This window comes from Micrasema longulum, unplaced genomic scaffold (assembly GCF_059751315.1).
Source record: "Micrasema longulum isolate JH-2025_06_02 unplaced genomic scaffold, ASM5975131v1 h1tg000406l, whole genome shotgun sequence".
NCBI lineage: Eukaryota > Metazoa > Arthropoda > Insecta > Trichoptera > Brachycentridae > Micrasema > Micrasema longulum.
The window spans coordinates 1,153,533-1,168,681 of NW_028277606.1; the positions used below are offsets into that span (position 1 = coordinate 1,153,533).

The following is a 15,149-nucleotide window of genomic DNA, read 5'->3' on the forward strand; positions in this document are numbered from 1 at the left end:
GTAAGTAAACATCACGAGGCGACTAATATGATTACATTTATTCAATAAAACACTTTATTACTACAATAATTTGAGTTGGTCCAAATGTTTGTATACTAAAGACTGGATTTTACCCCCTAGGGAGTTATTTCGATTAACAAATTATAACAGAGATGGAGAATATTTAAAGGAAGTAAATATGGAAGTCTAAACATTTACAGGGCTAATACCAACTGATGACAGGTCTGTTGCAATTTATTAATTTTAATCACTCCCTACGGGGTGAAATCCAGTCTTTTGACTATAAACATTTTTAAAAAATTAAAATATTGCAATTAAACTAACTGGTCAAAGAAACCGTTACCTAGTATGTGAAATAATTCATCAGGTGCATTTCTTCTCAACAATAAGGTCTCAGCCCTTTAACTTCACTGAAATCAACAGATTGGAGAATTGAAGAAATATGGATGTTCAAACATAGGCAAAATGCTGAATGTTATACAGTGACAACTCATAAGCCCAGTAAATGGCGAGACCATTGAATTCATTTTCAGCACTACACTATTGTAGATTCGGAAATCACAGATCTTTCCATCTACAGAAACTACACCTGTAGATGAAAAAAATGTGGTTTCCGAAAGTATAGCAGTAACGTAGTCCTTAAAATAAATGAAAATTTACAATCGGGTTGTCGTCCCGTGGCTAGTGTTGCGGACTCACGGATCAGAGGTCCAACTTTCGAACTCCACTCTACCCCAACTTGATTTCCATTTTCTAATAGTGAGTTATTTACAACTCGTTGAAAATGGTCACCAAAATGGAAATAGTTGGGTAAATCATAAGAACGCTAATATTCCTTTTTTATTAAAAGAAAATTCAAAAATAAGTTTTTTTTATTTCAAAACTGTAGTATAATCTATTGTAAAATAGAAAATCAAATATTATCTTTATGACACATCATTAGGCGTTTAAAATTCTAACAATGAACAAAGAACCTGTCAAAAAATTACAGCAAAATACAAAATATTTACCGCTGCTATAACACAAAATATTTGTTTGTCTGTCGTCACATGGCGACAAAAAACTCGTACACTATATCCTAAAAGATATATTAGGATATATTAAGATAAATAGATATTTACCATTTTTCTTTGTTTGAAAAGTCATGGATTTTTTTTCAATTCTTCTATCTATTCGTCATTATTAACTTTTGTTGGTGTAGTATGTTATGCAGCATCCAAATCACTTGAAACGCTAGAGACAAATTAAAAACCTGTCGATTCCAAGACATTATAACAATTATTCTTTATCAAAGTGGTTTTCCGTGTTAGTCCAAATTCGGTCTTAATTTTTTTTCTTAAAGGTTTTTCTGTAAAATTTTGCCAAAATATGTGTTTTTATACATTTTCATAAAATTTCACAAGGGTTAATAATAATAAACATTTTATTACAGAAAGAAAGGAGGAGTGCATCCATCCAATATCATCCAATTTATGTTTTTGTTATAAATTTTATTCAACAGAAATTCTTTAGGGTGGTCTCAACAAGTCCACTTCAGATTAAGTGGCGAATTTGGCCATGGTTGGACTGCTTTTCCGACTCTCGTCTGAAACCTGCGGATCCTGCATTTCAGGAGAGAATCGAAGGAAGGAACCCAACCTTCCGGGAACATTTGCGTTGCACCACAGGATAGAAAAGATTTGGACATAATATTCTAAATTCGTTGATGAAACATAGAACGAAGATGAAAATAGTACTTAACCTACTGTGAACCTTAAGGGTATACGCGGTCTGATTTTTCTTCTCACAGACGTATTCCCGTATTTTCTTCTTGGATTATGGCACTAAGGCAATGGTTACACACTATAGATATCCGCCATTGGCGTGTCCCTACTGTTTTTTTTTTTATATAAAGTGGCATGAATAGGAGCTAAGACTATCCAAAAACCCTTAAAAGCGCCTAATTTTTTTTGCCGTCTTCGGACGTACGGTATACTACATAACACGATAATTATTCTTAAAAAAAAACAAAACATGCGAATACAGCTAATTTCTATCTGATACTCTTTCTTTTAAAAAAATCAAAATCGTTTCAAATTTGAGGTGCCGAAAGCGGGAATACGGAACCTTAATTTTGTCGATTTTAGTTTGGCATAATCAGTCCGACGTGGAGGTTATTTTTCCGCACAGTATTCGCAAAGGCATTTGCGAGAAAGTGTCAGAAAAACTGTATTCAAATACTTATTAATTAAAATCGCTCTCTGACCGCATATACTTTTAATAGACGCGTATTAAGTATTTTTAATTTGGGATAAATAAATATTTCTTTATAAGTATATGCACACGGCACGGTTCCCCAGTGACAGTGGTCCAATTTTCTCACGCGGTTCATCAATGATTTTTTGTATTTCATCCTATTTATCTCGCACCTCTTTTCTCCTTGAGTATATTATAGTGGGCAGAGAGCCAAATTTCATAACGGCTTCTACGCGATGTGGACACTCTTTGCTTCCTGAAAACCATATAACCAACTCTCAACAGACACGCGGGTGTTTATTCCTGACGGTTACAGAATCATTATCCGCCAAACGACTTATTAGTTAGGCGTTACGCTAACTGAAGCGACGTCGAATCATTAAGCTACCTCCACACGCTTGCCACAAACCGCTTGGCGAAAAGCTTGGCAAGCGTACGCAAGCCAAACGTCAGCATCCACACGCTTGCAAATGCGGCAGTAAATCTTGAGGGTTTATTTGGTTCAAGTCTACAGTATATTTATTATATACAGGGGTAGGCGCTCGAAGTGTTACCAACTTCATGCTGCTGTAGCAACCAAGCGGCTAATGACAGTGCGCTCATGTTTTGACGCCCGTCAGTCTGTTACACTGTTAATAATTCTACCAAAGTTATCAAAATGGAATTCAAACTCGACAGTGTTATTGTTCTGTATTTGGCTGGAAAGTCGCAACCAGCAATTATTAATGAGCGATGACATTTACATGTGAACAAAATGTTTGTGTATCGGACCATTTCACATTATAATGATACTGGTAACATGAAAAAACGCCATGGCGGTGGACATCCAAAAACATCGACAGAACTGGTTCGAAAGGTGAAGGCCAGAATTCAACGTAATCCACGACAAAGCGCAGTTCAATTGGCGAAAAATCCCAATGTGTCTGCTCGTAGCATGAGCCGCATGGATAAGGCGACCAGCTTTGTGAAAAGTCAATACGGGACATTTTTGCGAATAGAGAAGAATATATTTATAAAGAACTGAGGGTGGGTGTGTCAGTGCGCTAAAATTAAAAAACAGTCAAACAAAACTTAAAGAAAGTGATAATTTATTTTTAAAATCGTATTTTTTACAAGAATGGCATTTTTTTACCAATTCTGGGTTGTGATTAAAAACACCATAAAATTTTTCGCAACTGCCCATATTAAATTGTATAATTAGCATAGCGCGCAACATTTCTATTGTAAGTGAGGATTTTTCTGATGTCCACATGGCATTCATCAATGAAAATACTCGTTCTGTTGGTGCATTTGCTCCTGGTAAACTCAAAAGATATTGGACGAGGGCCAGGTAATTTTTATAGGGCATTTGCTTTTTTTAAATCCCCGAATACATCCATCCATCGTTGTTCCGTGTTATACTTCATATGCTCCCATCTCTTTAGAGCATCGTGGTTCACAAAATTTGAGACGTAGTTTATTTCGTCAAATAAACTTTCTTCGTCTATTGTCGTAGCCGCCGTCGTAGGCATTTGTACCAATAATTAACCACCATAAGTACCAATAATAGTCTGCTGTACCTCAGTCCATTACAGCCATTTTAAAAATTGAATCAAGTGTTTGTTTGGTATTCATGATATTGACGCGTGTACTTTTCCAGAGACCGGGTGCACTTGTGATAAAAGTTACGAATGTGCCCCATAACATCATTTCTCTCGATTTGACCACTCTCTAAAAGTTTAGTCAACTCAGTCCTTATAGTCAGAGGAATATAATCGTTTTCCAATCGGTTTGTGTACTTATTTTTAAAATCCACAAACAAGTGGAAAACTTCTGTGAAATTGATTTTGTCACCTTCCATCATTTTTACCGTGTCATTAAATATTGATGCTTGCACATGGATGAATTTTAACCAAAGCTCTAAACATTCGCTACAGAAAAATGCGTTTAGTACAGTGGGGCATTTTTCTTGCGACAAAAAATATGATTTCGATGGCAAATACAATTGTAAGATTCTCTTAACTGCAGGCAAAAGTGCGAGCCATCTTGTTTTGCTGTACCCCAGCATTCTTTTAAATTGTGTATCTGCTTCTTCGCAAAAATCTTTCAGGTTTTCTATACGCCTAGTATTAATATGAAAGTACGAATAAATCTCTATTTACTAAAGATCTATTATTTACTGGACGTACTGAACTTATTTTAGGAATACGGGACGTGCGGGACAAACTGGGCGTTTTGCGGGAATATTTTATTAGTTATCAAAATGCGGGATTACAACTGCCATTGCGGGACGGTTGGCCGCCTTACGCATGGCGCATTTAAAAAAATGAAATACGATTGAAGCCCTACAAAATACAAAAAGCGCAAGACTTAACGCCTGCACAAAAGGCAGTTCGCCTAGCAAGAGCAAAGGTGTTAAAACTTGTATGTTGGTGGCGAGCTAGAAAATTTGGTCTTTTCTGAGGAAAATTTTTTTACGGTTCAGCCATACGTAAACAAACAAAACGATCATGTATGGTTACAGTGTAAATTGAAAGACAATTTAGACCAGCGAATTGCTCTGCGAAAGCAAGCGCCCGCATCAGTGATGGTTTGGGCCGCGGTTAATGCCACAGGACGCTCACCACTCCTTTTCATTCAACAGGGCGTAAAGGTAAATCAGTAAATCTACCGTGAAAAGATTTTCAATGATGCTTTATTACCTTGGGCACGTAAAAAAATCCGTAGAAACCATTGGACGTTTTAACAAGACTCGGCACCATCCCATAAAGCCCGGAAACCCAACGTTTTTTACAAGAAAAAGTTCCCAGCTTCATTTCATCGCATAAGTGGCCTCCATATTCCCTGGACTTAAACCCAATGGACTTTTCCATATGGACCATTCTAGAGGCCAAAACATCAACTAAAAAATATGAGACGGTCGACGCCTTAAAGATTGCTATTCGCCGAGAATGGGACAAAATACCATCAGCCCACATTCGTGCAGAGCGTGAACCCTTCTTGAACAGACTCGATGCTTTTATCCGCGCTAAGGGTGGCTACATCAAACAATATCTTTTTATTTCAATTCAAATGTTTTTACGATAGATATACTGAAGTTTTTTAATTTAAAAAAATGACAAAATTACAGAATTTTCAAATACAAATATTTAATATATGGCTTCCTCTGATCTGTTCACAAAATATTAACACCGTCTCAAACCGCGGCAAGCGTCCTCAAGGCAAGCCAAATGCCCGATCCACACGTCCGCGCCACGTCCGCGCTTGTCGACGCTTGGCAAGCGTGTGGGCCAGCCACATTTATGTTTTTCGTGCAGTCACTAAAAATGAAACGAAATAAGCAAATCTCAACTCCTTGGGGTAGATGATATTAAATTTTAACTGAGTGCTGAAAATTTTAACCAAACTACCGTATTATAATATATTGACAAATACAGTATATTTGTGAAATTGTACCGAAACCCTGGACTCAACTCCTTGGGGTAGATGAAATTAAATTTTAACAGAGTGCTGAAAATTTTAACCAAACTACCGTATTATAATACAGTGGTGCCTCACACAACGAACTTAATTCGTTCCAGGAGCAAGTTCGTTATGCGAAAAGTTCGTTATGTGAAACGCGTTTTCCCATAACAATACATGTTAAAAAAAATAATTCGTTCTGTAGCATAAAATATGGTAAGATGACATAAAAAAAAGATAAATTTTTTGTTATTATTTTTATTTAGATACATCTAAAAACATAATGAAAAAAACACACATTTTTTAATTTTAAGAAATAATCGAATCTTGCACATCTTCATCCATTTTCCGCTTTTTGGCCGATGGTGCAGTGAAAAACCTGTCCAAAGTCGTTTGTTTCTCTCTTTTCTTCAACATCTGCCGGAAATAACGGACAAGAGTATCGGAGTACAGGTCGTTGATCCTGTTTGCTTCAGCGGAATCCGGATAGTGGGCATTGGTAAACTCCTGAACTGCTTTCCATTTGACCAGGATGTTCTTGATGTCAGCAGTTGGAATTGGTTGATTGTTTGATTGTTGCTCCTCGTTATCAGATGACGCTTCCCTTTGAGCATTGTCCTGTTGTTGGGCCAGAAGTGTTTGGAGCTCTTCAGTTGTCAGCTCTTCTTTGTGTTCCTCAATAAGCTCCTCTACATCCTCTTCAACGATTGCTGCGACACGTGCGTAAGTTAAGCGTACTGCTCAGTGACTAACGACTGCCTGCGCGGAAGGATGCAATAAATCGGCAGTGATCGTGTGAAGTGGGCGACTTCGATGTGTGAAGCGAAGTTCGTTGTGTGAAGCGAAGTTCGTTGTATGAATCGTGAAATGAACGAAAAGGAAGTTCGTTGTGTGCAGCGTTCGCTGTGCGAGGCGTTCGTTATGCGAGGCACCACTGTATATTGACAAATACAGTATATTTGTGAAATTGTACCGAAACCCTGGACGAGTTTTCAACTCAATGGCTACTCTCCAATAAAAATCCTAGTGTAGTAAAAGCACAATATTCTGAATAAAATACTTATGAAAAAAAACTTTATTTTTCAGATGCCGCAATACGGCAGCAGACCTTGGAAAAGCTATGGAGTAAAAACTCCCTGTATTTGGTTACCATGGCATCACTAATGGAGGTAATTGCTAAAAAATAAGTTTATTAAAATTCATACCTTCAAATGTATGTATCTCTCCACCAACTAAAGCAATGAATTAAGGAATTAGTTGGTAATGAAACGTCAAATTTCAATAAATCGCTAGAGTACATGTTTGTATGAGAGATAAAGTATTAAAATTAAACAAGTATACATTTCCGCAAATGTGTATATACACGTATATACAATATTGTTTTATTTTATAATCCAAATAAATTTTTACAAAACATATCAAAAACTTACAACAGCAAAATCAAAAATCAAATGCCTTATGATTGCAATAATATAAGACATATCTACATATAAATTTCACAATTTATGTTAGCTGTGATCAGCATAGGGCCTGGCATTATCTGGATCATTTTTGTAACATGGAAGATAATGTGATCAGTCTTATCAAGTCCAGGGACAATGAACCACCTTTAAAACTGATATTTCGCATCCACCAAAACCGTAAGCTAACGCACCAACCACTACATTACAAGTACTTATCTCCACTTGATTTCCTTATTCAGGATTTTCACATAATAGTAGCCATCCTGTTGAAAGTACTCATCTTGGTTTCTGATTCTATTACACACACAGAAATGTATATTATATTCCTTCACTGTTATACAGAAGAAAAATGAGATATTGATTGTTTTAATATTTGATCTTAAAAAGGTTTAATAAAGGCTTTAGATCCAGGTTTCAAAAAAATAAAATACATAGAACTAGCATAAGTATCAAAGGATATACTTTTGTACTTATCAAGTCATAACATAAAGTGTAAAAAAAATAATTAAACGGCTCTCATGTAAAGTTGAAGAAAATCACATACGTCGTTGTTCTATGATCATGACGATTTGTATGATAGAATCATCCAGGTGAGAAAAATCATATTTATTTATTGTGTTCTTACTGAACAAACCCGGAATATCTCATAACATTCTGGGAGGCTGCTTACCTGGAATTTTTAAGGAATTATGTATTTACATGTTTGTAGTATTATATAATGGTTGTAGTAATATATAATAGTACAATACCTTTGTTTCTTTTACTGCTTTTATAAAATTTAATGCAAAAAGATGTATTTTTGCGGTTTTATTTCCAGACAGTAAGGGAAACATCTACCTGTGCCTCTATAGCAGCCCTCCTCAGGGAAGCTATATGTCTCAAACCAGTGAAAGGTAATTAATCTTAATCAATAAATTGTTTATCTGGATTCCTTAAACCTCCAATAATCCTGAATATGATAGAAATAATCCTTTATTACTGTAGTTAATTATTTATTCCCTCAATTCTAATTCCCTTGTCACAACATTCAAAAACCTGCAGTAAACCGAAAATCTGTTCAGAAGAAGAGTTCTACCGATTTCAATGAAGAGTTATTTCTGCAGAATATAGCGCTTAGATCCAGTATGTCTAAAAGCTTCTCCTCGTCCGTGGACCTCACGTCTAAAGAGAGTACCACTAAAAAGGGTATGTTATCTTGATTCCGAACACAACAAGCTTAAACTAAAATTTGTGACGTCATTGTAAAGCCTGGCTTCATTGTACTTTCTGCTGTTTGAGATATCATAAATTGTATTTACTTTCGTATACAGCTAACTGACAAATAGAATTTATGTGTGTAAAACATTTTCACGTGTAATGCTTTACATTTAAAGCAGCTTATAAAAAAAATTTGGTAAAGTTCGATCAACTATTTTATTTGAGTTTTACTTCAATCAATTTTCAAAAAACTAATATGATTTTATTTGTTATTTCATCTTCTTCAATCTTTAACTACATTTTATCGCTGTGTTCGTGTTCAGCTTTATATAATATGTTTAAAATGTGTCGCTATTGCACTATATGATAACATTAATAACCAAAACATAAAATAATGCATACACAAAAAATAAAATAATAATTACCTAACTCTTGAGGAGGAATTCTCAAACTTTTATTTTTGTAAAAAACGCTACCAGGATTCAATTACCTGGGTATACATTTCGATGGCAGCTATGTAAACTATTGTTAACATTTTTTCAGGAGACCTGATAAAAGACTCACTAATCAACCTTTGCTATAATTCAAAAGAATCTTATTTGACTTCATGATTATGCTTGGCAAATTTCATGTGAATCATATGATTTATGAAAATTATGTCTATAATCAACTCTTTTAAATGTCTTTCATTGTCTGTCCCAAAGAGCTGATGTTTCCATTATCCGATATTTTACATAACTGCCATCGATTTACTGAAAACTTTAAGCTGCTGAATGCAAGTAATATTGTGACATAACAAAATAAAATATTTGTGTAAACCTGCTGGTTTCTAAAATTTAATGCTGTTCATGTACTAGTTTTACTAGTACACTAAAACATTATTTGTCTTTTACAAGCTAAAACATCAATTTTTAAATTGTATTTACTTTTGCTTTGTCTAAATTTGTTATTTTCCATTCCACAAAATCTTATGCTCTTTTTTCTTAAATGTTGTTACTTTCAATTTTTAAAGTTGTTGAATTAACTTGATTTTTCCATTCCATAATTCTATTACATTCACTATAATAACGAATCATTATATTTTCTGCTTGAATTATTAATTAATTGTGTTATTTATTTTAGTTAACACACCCCGACTGCAGGCTGTATCTCAAATGGTAAAACAGAATTCGACATCTGTTGTGATTCGGGCACTTTTGCAAATTCACTCTCGCAGAGAACCCAATAATGCTCATGTGGAAATTCTGTTGTACGACACATTATGGATTCTCAGTCAACTAGCCTCAAAAGGTAAAAATATTTATTCTTGTCATACCTATCAATATAATATGAGAAATCCTTAAGTATCTGTGCAAAAATCACAGAATCATAATCACAGAAACACAGAATCAAACACATTGAAGGATTTATTTGTTATGAAAATGTGATGCATAATTACCCTTTTTTAATGTGAATATTCCTTTTGACATTTCAAGTTATAATAGCACTTTATGTAAATATCTATCTGACAAAAACAAAATAATTTTATGTAATTTTCTCAATCAGTCAGGATGTCCAAGTTGGCTAGTTGCATACAATACAATATAATAACAAATGCATTATATTTCCCAGAGCCGGTGCAGTGTGATACCATAAATGATTTAATAAATACATTTTTTGTTTAATTCCAAAACAACTTAACCATCTTTTTATTATGCAGATCCCAAATTCCCGCTTAAGCTTCGAACATTTGGTGGAGTCAAGATAGTTCACAACCTTCTTAAAATTCACTACACAAACAACAAAGCAGTTTTTCCACTTCTAAGTCTGATAAAACATATCTCTAAAAGTGGTAAGCTTTACTTTAAAATATTCCAACACTGATTTTTTCGGACTGAGTTGCACAGAAATATGTAGTTGAATAATTGAAACGTATACTAATTTATTTTCCAGTAACAATAGCAACAAACATGGAAATCCTTATTGTAAAAAAATATAATAACACTCTATCAGAGTCCAAGGCACTCTGAAACCCTCGTGTTTAATATTTGTTGCTTCTAAGTTAAGTGTGTTCTTACAAAAATGGTACGACATTAATTATGTAACAATTTATTTATTTCAGCCAGCACTTTACCTATTCTTGTACGGGACGATGTTGTAACGACTTATGAAAAAGTTTTAATGTCATTGGGACATGCCCCAAATGTAAGATTGAGACTCTGCTTAGACACGGTGGACTACCTCAGTAGAAATAGTAAGTTAAACATTCACAATAAATATAAAGTAAAATATTTTAACAATTGATGTCAAGGACCCAACTTGCCTCTTTCTTCTTGCATTTTCTTTTCTATTAAAGAAATTTGAATAACAATGAAATTGAAAGTTAACTTCTAATACAAATGTTTCCATTTAATTTAACAATGTGACCAACAGACCAGAAAAGGACTAAAAACAGTAGTGACACCTGTCGGCAGAGTTTAAAAACATTGCTAAATTTAGTTTCAGTCTGTAGATCGGCATCGCTTTAGTTGCTACTAAAAGCCGACTATCACTTAAACTAATTCCATGTTACATAATTAAATATTAATTTTAAATACACAAAGTAAAGTTATTTTACTATTTGTACTACATTATTTTTTGTATTATTCTTAATAATATGTAAAATAACAAATTTACATAATGAAAACAATAAATATTAATTTCAATTTTAACATTCAGATTGCAACAGAAAATATAAATATCGATGAAATTATATTATTTCTCTTTATTTACAGAGGTATGCTGCAATCAAATAGTGAAGGCTGGTATTATAATATTATTGCTGCGTGTGTTTGACCGCTGGGAGAAATATGAAGGGAAAATTAGAATAAAAATAGCCACTCGGGTGCTGCAATCTTTACAACATGTCTGCATCACAAGTATTAATTTGCCTTACACATTATATAAGTATTCATTTTCTTTACACCGCTTTATTTATATGCTCGATGTGCCCACACTTTTTTATTTGCTAAACTATTCATACAATTTGATATGTCGATTGTTTTGCATAATAGTGTCAATTATTATATTTAAAACCAGCCAATTTATAAAACAATGGAAAGTTCTGTAGATTTTTTATTTGTCGAAGACTATCGAACTAAGGCAATTTAAAAGAAAATTATTTGCCGTATTATCATCACTATGATTTATGAAATTACTCCACCCGTGACAATATGAGTTGTCCTGACATTAATAAGTAGGACCCGTGGCTGTCAAAATACACTGAAAATATATAAGCTGAAAAAAATCACTACCAGGAAACCGAAAATCTATCACAACACCTAACAAGGCTTTAATTGATTGGTTATTGTTCACAAGACTCTGTAGCGTTTCAAAGTAGTTCATTTTTTAATTAATTTTTGAGAAACTTTGTGGTGTAATGCACTAATTTGTACCGCGTGTAAGGAAACATTTTTTATATCCAATTTCCCTAGGCACTGAACTTCCTTATTGCTATGAATTAAAAAGAAAACAATTTATAATAAACCAACTTAAACTATGTCTCTTTTTTCTCCGCTGATAAAATGCTTAATAACTTTTATAAGATTGTATTTTGCTCTGGTTTATAATTTAAGAATTTGAAAATAAAATATTTGTTTTGAAAGTATGCATTCCATAGACTAATTTCTTATTACAGAAGCTGGCCGTAGAACTTTAGCGACTAAAAAGAATATTCAAATACTGTACAAGTTCTGTACTTCCTGTCCCGATGAAGAATCTTATGATCGACTCATCTCTAAAATCAGCTCCATAATATGTCATTCTCTTAATAACAGAGGTTTACCAGTACCAGCTAAGAATCCAGCCACATTTGATTTATCCAATATTATCAGTGGTGAGCAATTATAACATAACTATAAAAGTAATGATTTTATTATTATTTATTTACTTTCTCAATGTCAATCAATTGAATCTTTATAGATTTAATCTCCCTTCATAACTTATCTACGAATATGGTTGTATTGATAAGTTCAAACAAACTTTAACCAGGGGAGTATTGATGTAGACGATTGTAAAGCGTAATGTGTCAATATTTTGTACATCATCATAACTTCCTTACCTGCACCTTATAACTTAACGTCATCGAGAAGACCTGTGATTCAAATAAACAAAACATCAACATTATCAACACCAGACAATAAAACAGTTTCTATCCTTTATTTCTTCTTCTTTTAACCTTTACTTATCGTTTTATGAAGAGTGGCCTATTATGGAACCAGATGAAGACTTTGACTTTTTGGGCAGCAGCTCAGATGAAGAAGATATTCCTGAAGAAGATGATCTCAACCTGGAGCGAACTGATTCTGATTTTGATAGTGGTTTCAACACATCAGATGACCCATTGAATGGCAAAAGTACGAGTTTCCTTTTTCAGTCTTCTGAGAGAGATATCGAAGATTTAAAAAGGTATTTTACAAAAGGCATAAGTGTGATTTAAAAACTGAACTATAAATTAATAATGTTCATATCGTCAACGGCAATCCATCACCGCATAACTCAAGTTTGACCACTTTAGAGGAGAGGGATCAAAACGCTTTTTTAAATTGTGCTCAATAAAATTATCGATTTTTTAGAAAACATTCAACCGACTTTGATTTACTTAAATTTAAAAAAATATCCGTAATTTTACTGAACACACATAAAAAAAACATTTTAATCTCTTAAGTGGTCAAATTTGAGATCGCGGTGGATTACTATGTTGAACTCACATCCTGCCTAAGGAGGCATTTTAATTAGACACAAATGGAGATAAACATATGATTCAACTTTTATTATGAACATTGTATCTTGATATCTGCAGTAATCAACAAAACACATCTTTGATATTTATCAACCCACTGAAGTGTTAGATTTAAATCAATTAAGAAATACACTATCAATAAATTATATGACAATATTCGACATAACTCTAATCAAAGCATTCTTCTTCTTTCAGATATAACCAATTTTTCAAAGAATTTTCGCCATTACAAAAACAACTGAAACTAGTTAAAGGAACTTCTAAAGATAATTTACTTGATTCGCCTTCTAATTCTTTATCCCTATCAGATTTTTCTGTAAACCGATCCAAATATTCATATTCCCTCAAAAGTGCTCTTGGAAACTCATCACCGTCCATACTACTTGATCTCCAGACAAAGACTCAAATGCACATGCAGTTCCAATCAGATTCGAAACTGAAAAAATCTGACTCTTTAGGTAATAATATTTACAAAATACCTTTAGTTTTATCATGTAACATATAATAAGACTCAAAATAATATCTCAGAATGGTTCATTTTAGGTAATTTACAATGTAATATTAAAATCCTTCAAGATCTTCATAAATTTACATCTGTGGAAGCAGTTTACTTAAATATAGCATCCCGAGTACGAAGTATCATATCATTTGTAAAGGTAGCATACCCAGATTTACAAGGTGGTGATGCTTTGGCTGTACCTGAATTTCAACATGATGTGGACCGATTAATTTGCAGGTATTCTCATTTAATCAACATAATTTTTATTACTCTGATATGTGTTAAGTGTTATACTTTTAATTCTACTTGCCTACCAGTGTTCAATCACAAAGCATGTTATCCTGTTCCAATTTGCTATGACTATGTTATCTTTTCTAGAAAGAAGATGGTAAATGCGGTAGAGCGTGCTATCAACCCAGACACTGTGATGAATGAAGTTGTGTATAGTTTAGATAGTCTCTCAGCACATGAGCCGACTGTAATAACAGATAGGTATAACTTTTTTGTAATAATGTGTTATTCGTATTTATTTGAACATTATCTGCTTTGCAACTTATATATAATGGGTCTGCTACACACTCGATGAGTGGCATGGGAAGAAGCGAGGAAAGGAGGCAGAGACGTAGTGTGCCCTGTGCAACCGCTCCCTATTTTGTCGGTTTTTGAGCGCAAGTCAAAGGACCGGCAATATAAGCACGAGTGGTTGGCCACATAATTGCGCAGTCGCAGTACGCATGTTGTACGCATCGAGCGCTCACACAAGACGCACGCTTCATTTTTGCATGATGTATATTTCTTTGTATGACATTGATATAATTAGCCATACTTAAAATGCATAGCGCGCACGCTGTCAGTTTCATCGTCCATTTTATAGAAAGACAAATGACAAGTGCGGAGCGTCGCGATTAATTGCGCGAGTAGAGCAGTGGTGGGTGGAGAGGATAACATCGGGCGAGAGGGCAGCAGCGCGAGGAGCAGCGAAAGGAGCATAGTGTGGTGGGGCTATAAGACTATTCAGTCGTTAATTAAAGCAGTTAATGTTTTATGTCAGCAATTAGAACGATCGGGTCTCACATTGTTAGGCTGCAAAAATCCATTTCTTGTATTTTATTTTAGTTAAAAATAATGCTTTTCAAATGTAATGATACTATAAGTATGCAAAAGCTCGTTAGTCAATTAATTAAAAGACCCTTAAAATCCTCATATGCATAAGTTTAGGATAATATCGTGGGGTAATGAGGAAGTTCAGTAAACTTTGCAGTACAAGATAAAGCTCTAGTTTTTACCGCGCTCAAGAAAACATTTATTGTATTCAATTTCCCGTAGGGCTGAAGTTCCTCATTACCACAACTAAGTAACTTCAAAATTAGGATTTCTTAATTTACCGCTAAAACACATCTTTCTATCTTCCTCCGTGAATGCTACAAATAAACAAGTAGTGATAAATAATAAATAATATTATCATGATTTGATTGCGCTACTTTTCTAACTATAAAATTCTAAAATTCCGAAGTTGTAGTTGTGGTAATTAATTACCATTCAATATGGTAGCAGT

The 15,149-nt window shown here is 33.9% G+C and overlaps 1 protein-coding gene across 3 annotated transcripts in view; it reads left to right on the forward strand.

Annotated features, from left to right (window-relative positions):
* The window catches only part of LOC148281813 (cytosolic carboxypeptidase 1-like), a 205,160-nt gene that overhangs the window by 35,393 nt on the left and 154,618 nt on the right, over positions 1-15,149 (forward strand). For 2 of the 3 annotated variants that reach the window (XM_088226090.1, XM_088226091.1), the window contains exons 3-14: positions 6,763-6,845; positions 7,957-8,032; positions 8,181-8,324; positions 9,459-9,626; positions 10,036-10,167; positions 10,438-10,569; positions 11,090-11,233; positions 11,992-12,189; positions 12,554-12,761; positions 13,291-13,553; positions 13,639-13,831; positions 13,973-14,086. In XM_088226090.1, coding sequence (XP_088082216.1) covers positions 6,763-6,845; positions 7,957-8,032; positions 8,181-8,324; positions 9,459-9,626; positions 10,036-10,167; positions 10,438-10,569; positions 11,090-11,233; positions 11,992-12,189; positions 12,554-12,761; positions 13,291-13,553; positions 13,639-13,831; positions 13,973-14,086 — 1,855 coding nt within the window. The remainder of the gene's footprint in view (positions 1-6,762; positions 6,846-7,956; positions 8,033-8,180; positions 8,325-9,458; positions 9,627-10,035; positions 10,168-10,437; positions 10,570-11,089; positions 11,234-11,991; positions 12,190-12,553; positions 12,762-13,290; positions 13,554-13,638; positions 13,832-13,972; positions 14,087-15,149) is intronic. The other variant, XM_088226092.1, reaches the window with a different exon arrangement.